Source organism: Pollicipes pollicipes, unplaced genomic scaffold (genome assembly GCF_011947565.3).
Source record: "Pollicipes pollicipes isolate AB1234 unplaced genomic scaffold, Ppol_2.1 Scaffold_4002;HRSCAF=4701_pilon_pilon_pilon, whole genome shotgun sequence".
In the NCBI taxonomy this organism is placed as follows: Eukaryota; Metazoa; Arthropoda; class Thecostraca; order Pollicipedomorpha; family Pollicipedidae; genus Pollicipes; species Pollicipes pollicipes.
In genome coordinates, this window is record NW_023596420.1 from 28974202 (window position 1) to 28993534 (window position 19333).

Consider the following 19333-nt stretch of genomic DNA (forward strand, 5'->3'; position numbering starts at 1 on the left):
AGAGCCTTTCATATATCTAGAGTGCCGAGGTGAGTAATTAGATTGAAGGACCCTACTTTGGTAGCACCCTACATTCAAACAGAAAGTACCCAGGACCCATAAGGACAGCGTGGAAGGCTCCTCAGCAATCGGATTTACGCCACAAGGGAAAAAAGGGTTCGCAGAAACAACGCAGGTCTCTGTACACAATGAGCCTTAGAACATCTCAACCACCGCCCTCTCAATCAGTGAAGAGCTACTGGTGTCTGTTCGTGCGCATTTCACTTCGCTTGCGACTGTTCGTGGTTGCCTGGTAGCCCAAAGGCGTCCAATTTTGCTACCCTTTGTTATAACAAAATTGCGGCAGCTCGGTCGGCTATGGCTCCTTTCGGAGCTTATGGGCCCTTTGGCATGGCCCACGCTCTCTCTGGATCCGCCCCTGACCCCTATACGTGCTACTGTTACTCTCATCAGCAGCCGACGACAGGTAAAATGCCTCCCAACTCTTCTGTGGGTCGCGGAGAGACCAGCCAACAGTCAACTCCCGAAATTCTGTAGGAAGTGGCTAGGAATTATCTAGAAGAACCATGGGAAGTGGGAGCTTTATACATCGGCCATAGCAGCTGCCTGCTTATTGCGAAGCCCGTAGGACTTCCTCCATCGCAACCGCGAGGACCTGTTGCTCTTCGTACCGAGCAGGTCTTTCCCCATCGCTACTAGCGAGAAGTCTAGTTGAAGTAAAGCATATGTGACGCATTAAGTCGGTCGCGATGAAATTATCCCTTCAACTCATGAGCAAATTGCCAGTCGTCCTCAACACATTAAGCGAGGTAAATAGGTTGATTAAGTAATATGCACCTAACTGCGACGCGTCCTGCATTCCCGAATAAAAAGGCCGCACATTATTCATTGGTCTGTTTTTTTCCCGGATGCTGCTCAATGAAACTCATTAAGGGATGTCATGCAGGGGCTAGCACGCGACTCAAAACAACACCACGGCAGCACATTGCTATATTAGGTGGGCTGATTAGAACAATATAATACTAGCATGACAGAGGCTCACGAAATACAACGGGTCAGGAATAATGTGTGAATACGAATTTTAAAAGAATATTCTGACAAGCATTGCTTTCCTTAATTTACATTAAATCCCATGCAGGATAAAGAAGTACGGTGGGGCCAGAGACCTGAGCGGCCGAAAGGTCGGCGACTGCTCCGCCGAGCTTACATAAATAAAGAGACGTGGGCAACGCGCGGCCAGCCGTGGGTGTGCGCCAGGCCAGTCGAATGAAAATGCGAATCCGGATGAATGTCAAATGAACGAAGGTCGTCCTTTGACTAGGCTGGTGTGCCTTTCATCGATGCCTATCATTTCTTTATATCATTGGCGCCATTAATGGCAGCGGACCTATCATATCGGCCGCCCATCCTTGATTGCTCGGCGCACATGTCCGGGGTAATTGGCCGGGCCAAACGTTGCAACGAAGTTGCTCTCGCGCACCAATTTTTTTTTTAAAGTGGCCGCGGCGGATGCACACGCTGCGCCACAGAATTGAGAAATATATCGTGGTTATATATTGTGTAAATCCAGCTTTCTTTTGTTGTGGGACATGATAAGACTAATAGTGTTTTAGCAGCGCCTTCCCTTACTGTGAGCTGACAGATGTGGCGCAATTAAAACCATATACGGCGCAAACAGCGGTGCTTGATGTTAATGTAAAGCTGAAAGGGGTTAGTAATTTGGGTGAACGCGGAGGAACCCATTTATTATTGGTGTCCGGCACAAACAGGTGAGTTGTCGTGTTAGCAGTGGTCGTGGATGTGTAAAGCAGACACTGATACCAGAATTGTTGCTTTTGCCTTGGATTACGGTTCAAAAGAATGCAGACCCGCGCCGGAGCGTACAAATAATCCATCAAGTGTGCTTGATACGCGACGTCGGTGCCCTGAACCTCGTTAGATAGCCTTGCCCTGAACCTCGCGCTCGTGTGCGATAAGATCAGGCAAGGCCAAATTGCATTGAATTTTCAAGTTGTTACACATGAAAAATGTTTCCATGTTTGTTTGCCTGTAATTACCTTCTGATCATTACAATTCCCTGAAACTAAAACTGGCTCTCTTTTGCTAGCATTGGTGGTAACTGGGTGCAAAACTCCTGGTGCTCAGATTGCCAGTGTACATGCACTGATTTTGTGTGGTGTTGCTGATATGCCAGACATGTTTGGTAGCATGTGTATTCACGGCAGTGTGGTGTGCCAACAGTAATGTATGCTCCATTGAACCATTGAGGTTGCTAACTATTGCTCACTCATGACCAGGTATAGTTCTTTTGTTGGGATATATCTTGCCTGTTTGATGCAATATGTACACCAGTATGTGAGTAAGTTTTTGATCTGAGTATGACTTAACCAGATCACTATTTCTCAAAACTAATTTTCCATGAATCCTTAAGATAGATAACAATGAAATCAAAAGTGCCCTAGACAAACTCTAGTAAGCTTCACATACCTAGTATCTTAAATTCCAGACCTAAAAGAACATAACCTTAAGCCTGGCTTGCAGGTTTCTGAGATACACAAAAATATAGAGCCTACTTTGGGGCATTTTTGAGCAGTCAAAAAAATGATTTTAGGAGAACAATCCAAATATTTTTATTGGACAGATTTGTTTTTAACTACTTAAAATGGCCACTTGCAACTTAAACATGCAAGTAAACTTGTGTTAGACACCCATCTATTATGACTGTGCCATCTACATCCATTTGCAATAGGGTTGTGATGGTTGTAAGTGATTCATATAGCATAGTGCAGAATATGTAACATATTTTTGACATCTACTTTAGTACATGACTATCACTAGTATTCTTTGTTGTGCAAACGGGGTGGTTCGTAATGTTTCTATGTTACTCACATGCTATTTGTATTTTTCAGGTTTTCAACCATGGTTGACCAGAGAGGTAAGCGTTTTTATCATTTAAGCTTTGTCAAGCTTTAAAGGTGCATTGGTGGTTCATACCTTTAGGGTGTAAAGGGCATAAAACCCGCAGGGCAATGCTCTGTACCATGAAGGATAAACTGTTTCTGTATAAATAAACAGACATGGTGGCATTTCAGGTATGTCTGTCCATGCTCAGGCTCAGTGACTAAGACAAGAGGTGCCTTCTTCTACTTTTGTATGTGACACTTATCCCAAGATCAAGAAGACTCAGATTCAGGTGTTCATATCTTTTACTATGTAGATATAGCTTAGCAGCCAAAGCCACAGTTCAAAATGAGACCAGCTCAGTCCTAGCTCATCAATGCAAAATAAAATGATATTGACCCAAGTTTTTATGCCTGAGTTTGTGAGCTTCACACTTGGTAGCATATACATGATAAAATAAAGAAATCATTCCAAACTCACAGGTTATCAGGTCTGTGATATCTCCATTGTAACTACAGTCTATGCTGAGCCAGTCTCTGTGGCTCAGGGGCTCAGAGCTTTGGGGATCAACTCAACCCTCCATTCCCAGTTCTTTCCAGAGATGTTCTTCCAAATGTTAACTGAGTCATCTAAAATGCATCAATGCTGTGTTTTATGCAATTGAGAGACAAATTCTGAGCACAATTATTGGTGCACAGTTCATGCATATGTATCAAACACACCAAGCAATAATCAGATGACCTTGAAATGCAACAATATTCACACACCAAAATAAATCGTTGCTTTAAAAAAAGAGAAGAAGTGTTGATCATAGATCATTGAACATTGGCTCAACAATGCTCACAAAATTATTTAGTATTTGCAGTGTGCTGCTCCTTCATTTGTATGACAAATGCTTGGACCTTTCCAGATGCACTTGGTACATCATGGCACGACAGCACATGGATCCCTATTCTCAGTGCCAACAATGTCATGGACTACTTCGCGGAGCGCACAAATCCGTTTTACGACCGCACGTGCAACAATGAGGTTATCAAGATGCAGCGCATCAACCCAGACCACCTGCAGTAAGTTCTGGAGGCTGAGAGCATGGATAATCATTGATTGAAGACAAGAATGTGATTCTGCAAAGTTCTTGTCACCTAGTATTGCCTGACCATTGTAGCTTTGGCTAACATAGATGACCAATTGACCAGTAAGGTATTTGATGTTCCCAGGTCATCACATGCATGCCTGCTGGAGTCTGGTTGTCTGGTTCAGGGCCGCCACGCGCACACGTCACTCCCCGCCGGCCCGCCACTGTTCGTGCACTGACCGGTCGTCCCCCGCGTCTCGGACCCTGACCGCGCTGCCCCGCGCCTCGCCGCCAGTAACCTGGTGGGCCTGGAGTACACGCTGCTGCACGTGCAGGAGCCGATTCTGTACGTCATCCGTAAGGAGCACCGCCACTCGCCCAACCAGGTGACGCCGCTGGCCGACTACTACGTCATCGCCGGCAAGGTGTACCAGGTGCCTGACCTCGGCTCCGTCATCAACTCTCGACTGGTGGGTGGCAGCGCGCGCCGGCCGGGCCGCACGTGCCCGCACTGTCAGCCGATGTCGCAGAGCACCAGCCAAGGGACGTGCGAGGCGTTGGCCAGGCTGGTGTGGCAAGTGGGCTCCTATGTAACGGCTTAAAACACTACAGTCCTGTCGGGGTAAAAAGTCGGAGACAAACCATCGGTTGAATCAGAAATGCACGTCCCGAGTCGTGGGATAGAAGTGGATAAAAGCACAGAGTAGCAAGCCAAAAGAAGCAAGACGCACATCACAGCTTTTGGCGCTGTTTTGACATGTGTGTTACAGGGCTTTCATTCCTCGCTGTTACTGAGGTTGGGGATAGACAAGCTCTGCAAATGAATTGTATCGAAGTGACCAATAATGTTGCAGCTGGGATGTTTAATTTTGGTACCGCTCAACTGATGAAGTGTTAGACCAGCTGGAACAAGCCAAAGAGCGTCGTATCGCATGCTTTGAACACCTCTGGCATGTGCCCATGTACTTCGAAATCGTAAAAGGGAAATAGCAGGCTCCTCACGACTGCATTCGTTGAATGGTTAAGGGATGATGGTGGCGTCGAAAATCGGCAGACGCATACTGTGATACGGAGTGCAGAAGAAGATGGGCGTTTGGTCGACATGTACCCAACTGCCGCAGTCGCATGTTCATTGCTAGTCTTTTTGGTAATGTCACCAACTTGGCAGGTTCCGAACGTTCGTAAACGGAGCCGGAATCGTTGGTCATATCATCGTATGCAGTGAACGGCGAAACCCAGTGAATAACATAAGGGTGTACGTTATGCGGAGCTGTCGTTGGCTACAGACCGACACGATGTTCGTTGGTGTTTTCCAGACGTCGGCCATCAACCACCTCCAGGAGGCGTTTGAGGAGGCTCGCTCCTTTTCACGATACCACCCCTCCAAAGGCTACACGTTCGAGTTCAAATCACAGAACGGACAGGTAACACATTCACTTGTGCAGCGTCACATCAGTGTCACCAAGAGTGGTAAAGGAGTTTATGCGAGTTTTAGACATAATCTACATTACATTGAACACAATTTACTCCTTTTGGTCGTTGGCATGCAGTCTGCAGTGTGTTTGTGCTGTTATGGAAGCACTATATGGGAAATTGGCCTACTACTTTTCCCAGATCACTGGTTTGTGCTCTCATGGATCGTTATTACCTTCTGTTAAATTTTGTCTTTATTTTCTATCCACGCACTAAGCCTGGCTTAAGCCTTTGTGTGGCGTTGGCAAAACAGTGCCCCATCCATTAGACTTTGACAGACACGTGACTTTGAAGGACAAATACATGCCATTATCTAAGTAAGTCACCGCCAGCAATGTGATGTGTACGCTTGATTCCGCACGTTCCGCCCGGCGTGCAGCGAATCTCTCCACGCCACCCTCTGCTGTCCAGGAGCCGGAGACGAAGAAGCGGAAGAAGGAGACGGAGAAGGAGTTGGGCTCGGTGTTCCAGACGCAGCGTGTGGACATGCTGCTGGCGGACCTGGCGCGCCGCTTCCCGCCCAAGGTGCCGCAGCAGCCGCCCGCCGCAGCCGCCCGGTGAGCACCGCCGCCGGGACCCACTCAGTCAGTGTCCTGAGCACCGCGGCCGGAGCCCACCCCGCCCATGTTCTGAGCACCGCTGGCCGTGTCTGCGCCCGCTCCGCCCGTATCCTGAGCACCGTTGGCAGGACGCCGGCAGGGCACGTTCGTCCGCGGACCGTGCTGGCATCGGCTGAACTTCTTGCCCTCTCTGTCACGCTCACGTGGCCCTGTGCCGGGATACGGGCGACGTGACTGGGGTGCTGGTACGTCTGTCTACACACGGTGTATACCAGGGGATGGAGAGGGACTTACAGCAGCAAGGCAGAGCTCAGCTGGCGACTGAGACCTGGTCGCCCGCACTTACTGCCGGGGGTCTCGTGTAAACGTCCCTCACCTGCATGCAGGGATGCTGGTGGGGTAAGATCGCATGTCAAAGTCGCGTTGGTTAATTTGTTGTTGTTGGTTTGCTCATACCAGTCTTCTGAAGCTGTTTGAATGTATTTTGTCCCAGGGTTGGCCTTGTGCGCGTGCTGCCGGTCCCGGTCCCAGCGCTTGCAGCCATTGTAGCTTGTAAGCCTGTACAGACCACCCTTTATCGTTATCTTCTCTGGCCATCGATATCCCTCGGTCACTCCTATCGGGGGAGCGTATCGATGGATAGCGCCGCTCTGCGTGGGCGCCGCTCCAGCGGGGAGCGTCACTCCGCGGGGGCGACGGGCCCAGTTTTGCCATTCCACGCGACAAAGCCGTCCTACGCCCCCCAGACGCCGACGTCAAGGCGGAGCCGAAGCAGGAGAAGACCGAGTCGGTGACCAGCGTGCCGTCCCAGGCGTCCGAGGTCAAGGCCAAGGCGCCCCCGGAGAAGAAGCCGCGCCTCGGCTGACCCGGTCGGCCGGGCTTGACGTGACCTTGGTGGCCGCAGCGGGGCTGGTCGGACGCTGACTGGGTCGCCCGCCGGCTGTGGAGGGGCCCCGGTGCGTGTTGGTGGTCAGCTCAGTGAGGTGGGAGCAGGTATGCTCCAGCAAGTGGATGGCGTATTCCGAGTGTTTTTATACGTGTCTTCATTGTGGTCTGATCTGTAGCCGCCGGCTTGTGGGGAACAAAGTGTGTTAGTAATCTCCGAATTTTGTTGTCCATGAAGTGGAAAGCCTTTTCTCAATACGATGAACAATGTTAATACAACGGCACAACTACTAGCGCTTTTTATGCTGGTTTGGTAGTCATAAAAAATATGTTCCTTTGCGGCGGTATTCATCAGGTGGCAATTTATACCTGGCTCGTAATTCGTAGATGCATAAGCACACAGATCAAGTCCAGGTCTAACACATGTCATACGGGTCTCGTGTCCTTGGAAACCTGCACCTTTCTTTACAGCTTCTTGTATCAGGATAACGATTTGCTACTAGTACTTGGGGATGTACAAACAGGCTGAGTCCACCATATTAGTGCATTTCGGCAACATGATAGGCACCCAACTCCTAAGTCAGCTCCTCTCCATTGGGAAGCTTAAAACACCAGATCTCTGGAGTTTGTCGTTGAGCCACGTCAAACCCACTCAGCCCACCCACTCCGGCTCCTCGTTAAACGAAGTCGCGCCACTGGTACCGTCAATTGCGCTGCCTTGGTGGTGCATTTGGTGGTGCGCCGTGCCCGACAGCGAGTGTAGGACGCAGTAGATGCATAAGATGACAGGGTGGGTAGCCGGTGTGCGAAAAAGACTGGCCAATACGTCTTTTTCTTGCGTCGATTGGCAAGATATATTTGTCCAACGCATGAGCTTTTGGCCGCATGGTTTGCCGCCGTGTCCGCTGGCGCCCTGGGTGTGTGCGTGCGTCGCGATGCATCATAGCGAAGTAAAAAAAGCGGTGGCGGTGGGACGGCCGGCCCAACACACCGTTTGTGTTGTGGCCATGTCAGGGGCATGGCCAGCGGACCTTCACCCCTTGCGTCGACATCACATCACCGCTATCAGCTGAAAAGGGGTGTGTGTGGGGGGGGGGGGGGTCGATCACGCGGCTAATGGCCGTGTGCAGCACAGCCGACCTCGACTCAAAGTCTGTCGCCGGCAGGACTTTGTCAGGGGATTGAGAAACGATCGACAAGGCAGCTGATAACGAAAACAACGATGAACAACGATAACAAGGCTGGTAATGCCAAAACAAACTGATTAATCGACGGCAACCAATATGGCTGCGGACCCTAGCCATTGTGAATGTCTGTCGCTGGAATGAGCCCGAGTATGATGAGCCTATGAGCCCCCCCCCCCTCCGTGACCTTCGCCCCGCCGCTGACCAGAGCCGCGCGGACGTAGCGGCTGACCGTCGCCCAGTCGTGGTCTCGCCCTAGAGCCCTCCGGACTTTGACTGGACCTGGCGTGACGTCATCCGTCTCCGTGCGCCGCCGGCGGCTTCAGTGCTCCGCGGCCGGCCGTGTCGGGCCGACGGAGGCGGAGCAGGGGTTGGGCGCCGGCGTCTCGCGCGGCGACGCGGCGCAGTGATGGGCGTGAAGCGGACGATGGGTCTGCCGGGCCCAGTGGCTCTATTGTGCTTCCCCGTGTCTGTCGCGTACAGGACGCTGACCGGCTGCTTCGACACCGCCATGACGGTACGTGCGCAGGGCATAGCACGCGCGAACTGCTCGCTGTGCTCAGCTCTAGCAGCGCTGTGCTGGGCAGTGTCCGTCATTGGCGAAGTAGCGCGGTAAAGGGCTTTGCGCGCCGTCTTTGGTGCGTAATGCTTTCTGATTTTTGGACGAGATGTGAAGACACTTACGCAACGCTCCGCTGTTCCCCATGTCAAAAGAGAATCGGTATTCGTGAACGCACTTGTCAAGCATCCATTCCACAATTAGCACGCGCCCGGGTGGCCGGCTGGATACCCCTCGCTCGCTTGGGAGGGTCAATTTGACCCTCCTGAGATCTCGGGAACTAAGAAAGCTAGGGACACCGAACTTACAGGGTGTGTTGATCTGTACGTAAACTTACTTGGGTTAAGGTTTCAAGTTCCTAGGTCATGACCTCAGGGTCAAGTAAGGTCAAACAAGATCAATTCCCGGTTGGTCTCCAAAGTGCCCCCAGAACCTAGGTAACCGTTTCTAAGCAAATGGCCACATGCTCATTTAAGGTCAGTGACCTTGTTTGACCTTTTTAAGGTCATGGTGACCAAAACCATGCAAGAATGCTCTGAATTTTGCATTTGAATAAGCGACAAATACTACGCCAGGCAGTATGTTCCTGAAAACAAAATATTGACGTGGGCCATTTCAGGTCAATGACCTATTCTAGCCTCTAATATGTCTATGGAATATGTATAATGCGATTCCTGCCATCAATAAATTGGAAATTGGCACCAGAAACTATCCCATACAGAAAGCCTGATGGAAACAAAACAGGTTGGTTTCGACCTTCATCTGACCTTTATATCTGACCTTAAGCCGATGTAATTTGCTCATTCAACGGTTGTGTTGCCTAAGGAAGCACCTCAGAGATGTATGGCCTCGTCTAACACTCCGTTGTTGGATCGGATTGAAGGATTCCCTAGAAATTACATTCGCTGAAACCATGGCCTGACTTCGACCTGCGATAGGTCAGCGACCTTACAAGATACATCTAAATTTTTGATGACAAACGATCCGCTATTCAATTGTCTACAGCTATGTCTACAGCCATGTCGCTTTTGGCATTTCAGGAGCGCCATATGCACATTATCCCGCGAATACACGACATCTGTTAATCAAATCAGTAAGCCACTGTAAATGAGGACCTCAGTAAAGTTTACAGCTGTAATGGGATCAACGGGGTCTTCGTCGCCAGCAAAGATTTGCGTTTCAAGTTTCCTCGTTTTGTTTCCTTCGACAGAGACAGAACGCATTATTGCTGGTACATTGCCAAATTGCCGGCGTTTGGACCTGTCTTCCTTTGTTTAATCCCAGCATGCTAGATCTTATGCTGATCAGACTTATGGTTGCCATACAATTGGCATATTCTCAATGCCGGCGCCGCCGGCTGGTGAGGACGAGAGCGCGTCAGGTGCAGTTGTACTCTTTCAGTCTCGTGTGAATTGTGATAACTGCAATACTTCGTTGGATGAACCACATCTCCGGGATTAAGGCGATTGAGGTAAACGGTATTTTTAATGGGAAAACGTGAAAACGCGCCTTCCACGCGCGAAATTTGAGGGGACAAAATCTATTTGGTGGGAGGCATTTTGTGGGGGAGGAGGCATGCACTCACAGCCCCTCAGTGGCTACACCCATGGGAGGCACGACATTGCTCTCAGTGTTCCCTCGCTCGTCGCATTGCCCATCGTGCAGGACCAGAGCTTCACGTAATTAGCTGGGGCGGAGAGGGAGCGAGGGCCGGATATTACAAAAACGCTCGGGATATTTGGTGGCGAAGGCTTGCAACACATCTTGACGCTTGCATCTTTCCCCCAGAGATAGAAAGCTTAGCCTACGCTGCCTATTTTTGATAGGTACAATTTTTCTGTTTTGTATAGTTACACCAATTTATGACCAAGTTACGGATATGGCAAAATGATATGAGCTGTTGAGGCGGATCGCTGAGTTCTCAGGCTACCTGGCGCGGCTGAGACAAAATAATGCGCGCTTGCCTCAATAAATGGGTTTCGCGTCACCGTGCGCAAGTCGGGGCTGTGGATAAACCCAAAGTTCAGAAATTTATCTCAAAACAGAGTTTCTGGGAGGACCGTGTTCTGTGGACGAGCCCTCACACGCGGGCAAATGCCGTGTTATATCAGGTTGTGGTCATCGCGGCATTCAACAGGCGTGAGAAGTTGTAACACTGATATCAACTTCTACAAGTAGTTATCATTTTGAAAGGTTGTGTATCACACAAAGATGGACGAAGCGCTTCAGGAATGTTTCTCGAAACTGTCTGAAATGTGTGCATATCTCAGATCAGTAAGTGCAGCTGTTAGTGTGGCATAAGCTGTGGCATAATACAGAATGAAGCTGTGCATAGAAACACTCACCTTACTAAAGCATGCATTCCTTCTCATTCCTGTTCAAAACCAATATTCCCTTCACTTTGATTGAAGAGAGGAGTACAATGCTTGAAGCTGTGTGCAGCAGTTGATCTGCAATTGAGAAGTTGGGAAACACCATTAGATTGCTTCAAGTTCAAGACGTTGAGGCCTGTTGGTACATACAATGGATTATGTTGTCATTAAAAACATCCTTCAGAATTGAGAACATCAGTTTTTGCTTGGCACTATTCACCTGCTCTCTTGCTATTTGCCTCCTGATACACCCTGATGATGCTCTGCTCCAATAGCCTGCTCTCAAGGTCAGGTGATGCTCCTAGTGAAGGATGGAATATGTGAAGCACTACAGCACACTAAGCTTTTGAACACAAATTCTATGATTGATCTGAAATTCTACAGTAGGATGGTGGTGTCAGTGGTCATGCAATGTAGGAAGTGATGCAATGATTATTGATTAAAAAGGTTCAGAATGATTTTTGTTGTTTTAGTCATGGGATCAAGACATCAGAATGCATCTGTAGGGACATTGCATGCACAGTGTTAACTAAGTTGCTGGCAAATGATAAGGTATGGCCAGGGCCAAGAACTCTGTGAGGTAATCAAAGCCAAATCAAAGCCAAAAGGTAATCAAAAGCCAAAGAAACAGTTCTTGGTCCATTGGGCACACTGCAAATTGTTTTATTGTGTTATTGTAAAAGTGGGCATAACACTTGATTCATGGTGGAGAATTTCCAGTCAGGATATGTTAATGATCCACTTGTGCTAATGCAAGGTACAATGATGACACTGCAACACACCATGTAAGACAACATAACATAACCACCAAAGAAAACCACAAGGCTGCCAGAGATAAGAGACTAGGTAAACAGCAATCACCCTCAGCCAACTTGTGAGCTAGAAGTGCAAATTTCATCATTAGTCAGTAGTTTGGTATTGTAAATTAAGAGTGCATAATGCATTTCAAGTGTTGTAGGTGCAGTCTGTTTTTGTCATTGGTGGAGGCATGGACAACATTAAGTTTTTGTGCTGTAGCTCCTCTGCAAATAGTACCACAAACTCAGATTTCTTAGTATGTGTCTGCACATCCTCAGGATATTTTGTGTGTTGTGCAAGCACCTTGTAACTTTTGTCATTCAAGGTCAGGTCAAGACAGCATGCAATTATTCAACCTAGATCTGTTGATCTTTGCTTTGATCTTTACAAGATTCATCAACTATAGATGCATCAGGATCTGTAGGTTCACAACCATGTTTTACATTCATGCATGCATTTGTGCATGCCCACACTGCGACCTTGACCCAGGCTCGGCCCCACCAAAGTCTGACACTGATTGGCCAGAGACCCTAGTCACATGACCCGCGAGACCAGCAAGCTAGCGCGTAGCACCGGCGTTCGCGGAGCAGGCGGGATGAGCTGCGCAAAAGGTGGCGCGTGGCGCACGCACGTCGCCCACGACAGAGTGCACGGGTACCGTACAACACTCAGGTGTACCGTTACATACCGCGGACTTTTGGTCGCGGTAGCACAGAACACATTACTGAACATCGGCGCAAAACGATCGCGTTAGAGGGGTGATCTGTTGGCTTGATTCCTCTACAGCAATGTGTGGCGAGAAACCGGACCAACATGCTCCTCTCGCCCCCCCCCCCCCCTCCCGAATTGTGGACAAGTTTACGCGTATCTTTCGCAGAATGTTACACAAAGCGTAACTGGTGCAAATACGTTAACAATGCATGCAGCCATAAGCTATTGTGTGGTCCTCTGCTTACCACTCAGTGTGATATTGATAAACATACACACAGTTCTTCTCACTGCCAGACTCCATTTCAGACATATCCTGGCAAGATCGTAACCAAGTACGTGGGCAATATCAGCTCGTTCTTGGCCAAATGCATCGTCCTCTGGCTGATATGCACCATCCTGCTGATCTCGTCGGCGGTGCTGTACTTCACATTTCACTACAGCATGATGCCAACCATGCTGGTCAGCTTGCCCGTCCACTTCCAGTTCACGTGAGTTGTCCACATCTCTATGCTGCGGCAATAGAGCGTGCAGGAACCTGAACATGGGATAGTTGCTTCGGGTGTTAGTTGTGCCCGGGGTACGTGTATCGCGAAACACGGTAGATTACAAGAACGCCGGTAATGCTTTGCTACTTTGTGAGATTCTTTGGCTGTTCAGGTCCCTATTGTATGACTTATCAGGCCGTTAAAATGAAAATGTTTATTAGCCGAGGTGTGGGGAATTTGAATCGATGGAGATAGAGTACTAAGCCACTGTAGAATTATGTGTGTTGTGTGCATGCAGGATGAGTGCACACAAGTGCATACAAACCCTGCGTTCTGCTAGGTAGCTTTTCATTTCAGTCCATACTTCTCCAATCCATTCCGGGCATGTAAACTGGTAACGTTTCATTTCAGTCCATGCTTCTCCAAGCCATTCCGAGCATGTAAACTGGTAACGTTTCGTTTAAGCCCATGCTTCTCCAAGCCATTCCGAGCATGTAAACTGGTAACGTTTCATTTCAGCCCATGCCTCTCCAAGACATTCCGAGCATGTAAACTGGTAACGTTTCGTTTCAGCCCATGCTTCTCCAATCCAGAAAGCTGCGCTTATCCCAGAGCGCAGGTCTACCTGGTGGACGGCAGCGCCAACCCCCTGCTGTATCCGCACGTGCACTACACGCTGACACTGGAGATGGACATGCCGGAATCAGACGCCAACAAGAACGCCGGTAAAGCACAGCTCCGTCCGTGGGCCCTGAGGCCGCGTGGTGGCTGGTCTGGCAGCGGGCCAGAGCGCTGGCGTTTGGTGGCTGGACGCCGGGGTCAGTGACCTACACTGACCTGTGACGTGACCCGTGCCAGGTTCGGGCGCGGTGACCAGTGAGAGACCGACAGTATCGCGGCGGGTCATGTTTCGCCATCCGGCATGCCGTGTTCTGCCATCTGACCCGTTTTGCCCTGTCACCTGAGACTGTTCTCTGTCACTTGGGACACCACGCTCTGTCATCTGAGGCTCCGTGCTCTGTCACCCGGCACACCACGCTCTGTCATCTGAAGCTCCATGCTTTGTCATCCGGCACACCACGCTCTGTCATCTGAGGCTCCATGCTTTGTCATCCGGCACAATACGCTCTGCTATCTGAGGCTCCATGCTTTGTCGTCCGGCACACCACGCTCTGTCATCTGAGACTCCGTGCTCTGTAACGTGGCACACCACGCTCTGTCATCTGAGACTCCGTGCTCTGTCACGTGACACACCACGCTCTGTCATCTGAGACTCTGTGCTCTGTCACCTGGCACACCACGCTCCGTCTACTGACCCAAGGCTGGTGCCCAACGCCCTGACGTGCCGCTCGGCGCCAGCAGGCATGTTCATGGCGCAGCTGAACCTGACCAGCTTCTCGGGTCGGCTGGTGGGCTCGTCGTCGCGCGCCAACCTCCTGCACTACCGGTCGCGGCTGCACCGCGCCCTGCGCACCTTCCTCATCATGCCGCTGCTGTTCACCGACTACTCCCGCGAGCAGCAGACGGTTGCCACCGAGCTGTTCTCGGCGTACTTGGTGCATGAGGTGAGAGCTCGAATGTCGCCCGTGCTTGTCGCTTCACTCGGTGTTGTGCCTTGAAGTCGTTTCGGTTATTTCCTTCCTGCTTGCCTCAAATGTGGTGTTTTTTGGTGGTGATTGTTGTGCTCGGCTTGAGGGGTGTTGTGAAATGCTGACTGAAAGCTGTTCTGCACGTCATAGAACTATCAAGCGTAGAACAATAATTTTATGTGCACACCAATGTGGTTTTGAATTTGTGGGATTGTGTTTTGCGATCGAAAACTAGTTATGCTTTCACAAAGAATTACAGCTTGTCTTATTCTTTCTGTTGTCGGATTTTTCAGTTCTATGGAAGCGTTTGCTCATCCAATTTGCGACCAGTATAACCCTTAGTTGCAGCGAAAAAAGGACTCCTTTTCATGGGATTTTGAAAACAGAACTGCCCTTTCAGTAGCGTTTTCCCCGGTCGCTTCAATGCGTATTCGCCCTGCAATTATCTTCTCATAAGCAACTAAATTAAACACAATGCTTCTCAGATTATTGTTGAGCGTCACATTACCGGAAACTCCGACCTGTCATCACAGTTGTAACCATCTGAGAGCGTTTGTTGTTCTCGCCGTTAGCTTTGAATTAAAACGCATGAGTGCGCGACGAACCGGGCCGTTCCCTGTCCGCACCGGGCCGCTGTAAGTCGTGCGGCGGGACGTGAGCCAACCTCCGCGTGTGCCACGCGAGACCACCGTCCGGCCAACGGACCGGCGCGTCGTGGCGCCGGTGTGCGTGTCCACCTGACGCCCGGGCCCGGCTGTGTCCGCAGGAGCACCCGCCAACCAGCGCCCAGCTGGAGGTGCGCTCTCACGCCGTGCAGCTGTACGCGGCGCGGCTGCGCGTGCACGCGCGCCTCACCGGCCTGCGCCGGCTCATGTACCACCACCCGCTGCTGAGCGGCCTCGTCGGCACGCTCGCCATCTTCTGCAGTGTGTCGCTGGTCTTCCTGCTGCTCTGGCTGCGGAATACGGAACTACCCCAGACGGTGAGTGGCGGCGCGGGCAGGGTCTGTCCCGCGCGGGCAGGGTCTGTTCCGCGGGGGCAGAGTCTGTCCCGCGGGGGCAGGGTCTGTTCCGCGGGGGCAGAGTCTGTCCCGCGGGGGCAGGGTCTGTCCCGCGCGTGTAGTGTCTGTCCCGCGCGGGCAGTGTCTGTCCCGCGGGGGCAGGGTCTGTCCCACAGGGGCAGGGTCTGTCCCGCGGAGGCAGTGTCTGTCCCGCGGGGGCAGGGTCTGTCCCACAGGGGCAGGGTCTGTTCCGCGGAGGCAGTGTCTGTCCCGCGGGGGCAGAGTCTGTCCCACAGGGGCAGGGTCTGTCCCGCGCGGGCAGGGTCTGTCCCGCGCGGGCGGGGTCTGTCCCGCGGGGCAGAGTCTGTCTCGCGGGGGTAGAGTCTGTCCCGCGTGGGCAGGGTCTGTCCCACGCGGGATGGGGTCCGCCTTCTGCGCAGTTCGGCGGATTGCGTGCAAGGCTGAGGTCCAGTGAGCCCAGCATGGTGTCGCGGTTGGAATTTCGAAGGTTTATGGTTGCTGTGCATCCGTTATCAATGCTGCAGTGTAGCTTTCGTCTTCACCTGGAAACCGCAGAAGGTGTGACGTGTGGCCTGTCCCCTGACCTCGACCTGGTGCGGTGTGGCCTGTCCCGTGACCTCTGACCTAGTGCGGTGTGGCCTGTCCCGTGACCTCGGACAGAATGTGATAGGACCTGTCCCATGACCTCCGACCGGATGCGGTGTGGCCTGTCCCATGACCTCTGACCGGGTGCGGTGTGGCCTGTCCCGTGACCTCTGACCGGGTGTGATGTGGCCTGTTCCGTGACCTCTGATCGGGTGTGGTGTGACCTGTCCCGTGACCTCTGACCGGGTGTGATGTGGCCTGTTCCGTGACATCTGATCGGGTGTGGTGTGACCTGTCCCGTGACCTCTGATCGGGTGTGGTGTGACCTGTCCCGTGACCTTTGATCGGGTGTGGTGTGGCCTGTCCCCAGCTGGCGCGGCTTCGGCGGGCCCGGTCCAGCCCGGCGGCGGTGGACGCCTCACTAGCGGCAGGTACGCACCTCGTTCCCGTAAGATGGGCACCGTACGACCAACCGACAGCACGCTGGGAAGCATCGGCTTTGTAATCTTATTCTTGCATTTTACGATCTTCTACATTCAGAAGTGGAAAGCACTTCAGCCAGGACAAAAGGGGACAGTGAAACTTTTTGGCGCTTTTTGGGTAATCGCACATGGACGTCACCCGGCAAGATACCCAGTGGAAGTCAGGTTTGATGTCAAGTTTAGGCACGGTGTCGTGTGTGAAACGATTTGATCATGTGGGGGCTGGAGATGATGACAGGTCAACAAATGCTCACCTTTATTGACCCGACGTTCTCACAAACTATAGTGTCGAAGGAATCCTTTAGACAACGAGGGGTGCTTTGCATCCGTAGGCACAAACTTTACACCGCAGGCGTAAGCGAAGTAACGCGCAAACATGTGCCACCATATGGCCATTTTTATATCGTATAGACTTAAAATTGAACATGACGGTGGCAAGGGTGAAGAGGATCGGTACAAAGAAAAGACTCAAATCACTGTCGTGCCTGGTGATTCGAAAAGGAGAAAAAGGAAGATAGGCCGCCAGTGTCCCGGTTTTTTTTCAAAAGTCTGACGTTCAGAAAGCTACGCTGCGTAGCTTTGATTGGTGAATATTGTAATGTGGTGTAATGGCACTACATAGATGTCGGCATAAATTTAATTCAAGACGTCCAAATTGCAAGGTTTGACATTGGGTGAAATCCGTTTACAGTAACAAGGAATGCGTTTTGGTATGTGCTTTCGACAGCGCCACCAAGCCGTGTAGTAATTTGTGCTATTAGCATGTCCGCGGACAATTTGTGTCTTTACCATGCAAATGCTCTCAGAAGGCACCCGACAGTTTGGCACCAGTGGTCGTAATTACTAGTATTAACCGGTATTGACCGATATTTTGGTGCACAGATGTGGGCGGAACAGACGAAAAATCGTCCTCATCAAAGAAGTCGTCTGAACTGGACAAAGGTCAGGCGCCAGACAATGAAGCCCCAGAACTGATTTACTGTCCCGACGGTGCTGCCACTGTGGAGGAGCATACGAAAACTTTGGAGTGTGACGGCCGCCGTGAGATGTCGCCGCGGACGGTTGTGGCCAGTGCTTCAGCGACGGCTCCGGAGCCGGACGAGGGTCCCAGACTGCGTGTTCTCAGTGGACCGACCCGATGATGAGCGGGCAGGTGCGGCCCGGGGCGGTGAGGGTACAGACTGCAGCATGCCTAGGGCCGCTGGCTCGAGCGCCGTGGGCTGCCCCCGAGTCGACGGCCGGCGGCCAGTGAGCCTGCGTGAGTTAGACGCCCTGGCGCTCTGAGGTGCCAGCGGCGAGGCCGCCACCCGTGCATTGACAAGGCGTGGCTATGAGCAGCACCCAGCATACCGTACAGTCCGCTGCAGTTACGAACATACCATGCAATCGTAACGCTAATACCCAAAGCGGCACCATCAAAATATAATGCCCGCCGTCAACTGCCAAAAAACTACCAAAAATTGCAGTATGCAGAGCGGTTGCGCTTGCGGACTCAGCACACCTGCCTGGAGATTTGCCGCAAAACGTTCGCATGTTTGAAATTTGGATGTTCGAAGTTAACATTTGCCACAGTGTCCAAATTTGTGTGGGAACTGAGCACGTAAGCTGAAAATTACGTCTCAATGTGGACTTGGCCATCGCTGGTGCCCTCCTTTCTATGGGATGCTCCCATGCTCTGTAGGCTAAATTGTCATTTGTGAATGAAACTCTCTGTCTGTATCCATTGGTCGTGCAGCACATGTTAGCCATCCGCGGTCTCCATCTAGGTGTACCTTGAATTGACACTAATTGGTCATCCCCCGGCCCCTGCGGCTGTGATCAGCCTTGTACACAAGACCCGGCTAGGCTGTCGGGTTTTGCGCCGGACACTCACCAGGTCACGCGATCTCGGTACGTCACCCGTAGGCTCCGTTCGCTCCGTGCACGGCACGTGGGTATTGACTGTCGACCCACAGACCCACAGACCGTGGGTATCGACCCACAAACGTGACTCACAGCTCGGGTCACATATTTCCAAGCGACGTGAAATGCCACTGTGAGGGCCTGCCCGTCGAGAAAAAAGCTGCACATGAGACCCAAATTTAAGTGTTGCGGTAATCCGTCGCACTTACTGAGTGTACCACTGAGTGTATTACCCCCCTCCCTCCCCCCTCCCTCCCCCTGCGAGTGGGGCGGGGCCAACGTGACTGTTGGCCGCGCTCCATCGGCTGGAGCTGTAGCGGGCGTCCGCTCTACGCTGGTCGCTGCCCGTGCGTGATGTTTGACCCCGTCTGCCTCCAGACGATGCTGTGGAGGAGCTGGAGCCGACGGCCGGCCGCGGTTGGTCGTCCCTGCTCGTGCCCCGCCCCCTGGTCTCCCCCGGCTGGCTCTTCGGGCGGCAGTCTCCAAAGCAGGAGTGACGATGGCGGCTCAGAGATGGCGCTGGCGTCTGATGAGGGACTGATATTTGCTCCAGTTCGTGACAGGATTGATGATCGGGGACTGCTGTTGCGACACTTGGCGTGTTGACATGACAGGGATTTTGTGCAGCCAATATCACTAGTGATAAGTGGAAGCTGCAGTTCTATCCTACATTGTTCATATGTGTTCTGCAGCATATGTCTCTGTGGAATCAATTTTCATGTGATGCTCATGCCAGGTATGCATGTATGTC

The 19333-nt window shown here is 51.5% G+C and overlaps 2 protein-coding genes across 4 annotated transcripts; both read left to right on the forward strand.

The window, feature by feature from the left end:
* The first annotated feature begins 1694 nt into the window (after positions 1-1694).
* LOC119094344 (mediator of RNA polymerase II transcription subunit 6) lies at positions 1695-6874 on the forward strand. The gene is made up of 8 exons (XM_037217412.1): positions 1695-1769; positions 2910-2935; positions 3812-3968; positions 4272-4446; positions 5293-5400; positions 5861-5995; positions 6396-6408; positions 6756-6874. The coding sequence occupies exons 2-8, from the start codon at positions 2920-2922 to the stop codon at positions 6872-6874; spliced, it is 723 nt and encodes a 240-aa protein (XP_037073307.1). The 5' UTR covers positions 1695-1769; positions 2910-2919.
* Positions 6875-8437: 1563 nt separating this feature from the next.
* Positions 8438-17442, forward strand: LOC119093095 (seipin). Of its 3 annotated transcripts, none has more exons than XM_037215985.1 (6): positions 8438-8595; positions 12825-13006; positions 13577-13728; positions 14363-14568; positions 15359-15574; positions 16569-17442. In XM_037215985.1, exons 1-6 carry the CDS (start codon positions 8488-8490, stop codon positions 16701-16703), a joined length of 999 nt encoding a protein of 332 aa, XP_037071880.1. In that variant the 5' UTR covers positions 8438-8487; the 3' UTR covers positions 16704-17442. The 3 variants fall into 3 exon arrangements, with proteins under 3 accessions (XP_037071880.1, XP_037071881.1, XP_037071882.1); XM_037215986.1 differs by having other exon boundaries at positions 14366-14568; XM_037215987.1 differs by lacking the exon at positions 8438-8595 and adding an exon at positions 10722-10911.
* Positions 17443-19333: the final 1891 nt, after the last annotated feature.

What these genes read in the sequence shown, in the direction of transcription:
- LOC119094344 (XM_037217412.1), top strand. An exon ending in CCGTCATCAACTCTCGACTG is followed by an intron (nt 4,447 to 5,292) that starts GTGGGTGGCAGC and finishes GGTGTTTTCCAG; the next exon opens with ACGTCGGCCATCAACCACCT. An exon ending in TCAAATCACAGAACGGACAG is followed by an intron (nt 5,401 to 5,860) that starts GTAACACATTCA and finishes TCTGCTGTCCAG; the next exon opens with GAGCCGGAGACGAAGAAGCG.
- LOC119093095 (XM_037215985.1), top strand. Translation starts at nt 8,488, where the DNA reads ATGGGCGTGAAGCGGACGATGGGTCTGCCGGGCCCAGTGGCTCTATTG. An exon ending in CCCGTCCACTTCCAGTTCAC is followed by an intron (nt 13,007 to 13,576) that starts GTGAGTTGTCCA and finishes GTTTCGTTTCAG; the next exon opens with CCCATGCTTCTCCAATCCAG. An exon ending in AGACGCCAACAAGAACGCCG is followed by an intron (nt 13,729 to 14,362) that starts GTAAAGCACAGC and finishes GCTCGGCGCCAG; the next exon opens with CAGGCATGTTCATGGCGCAG.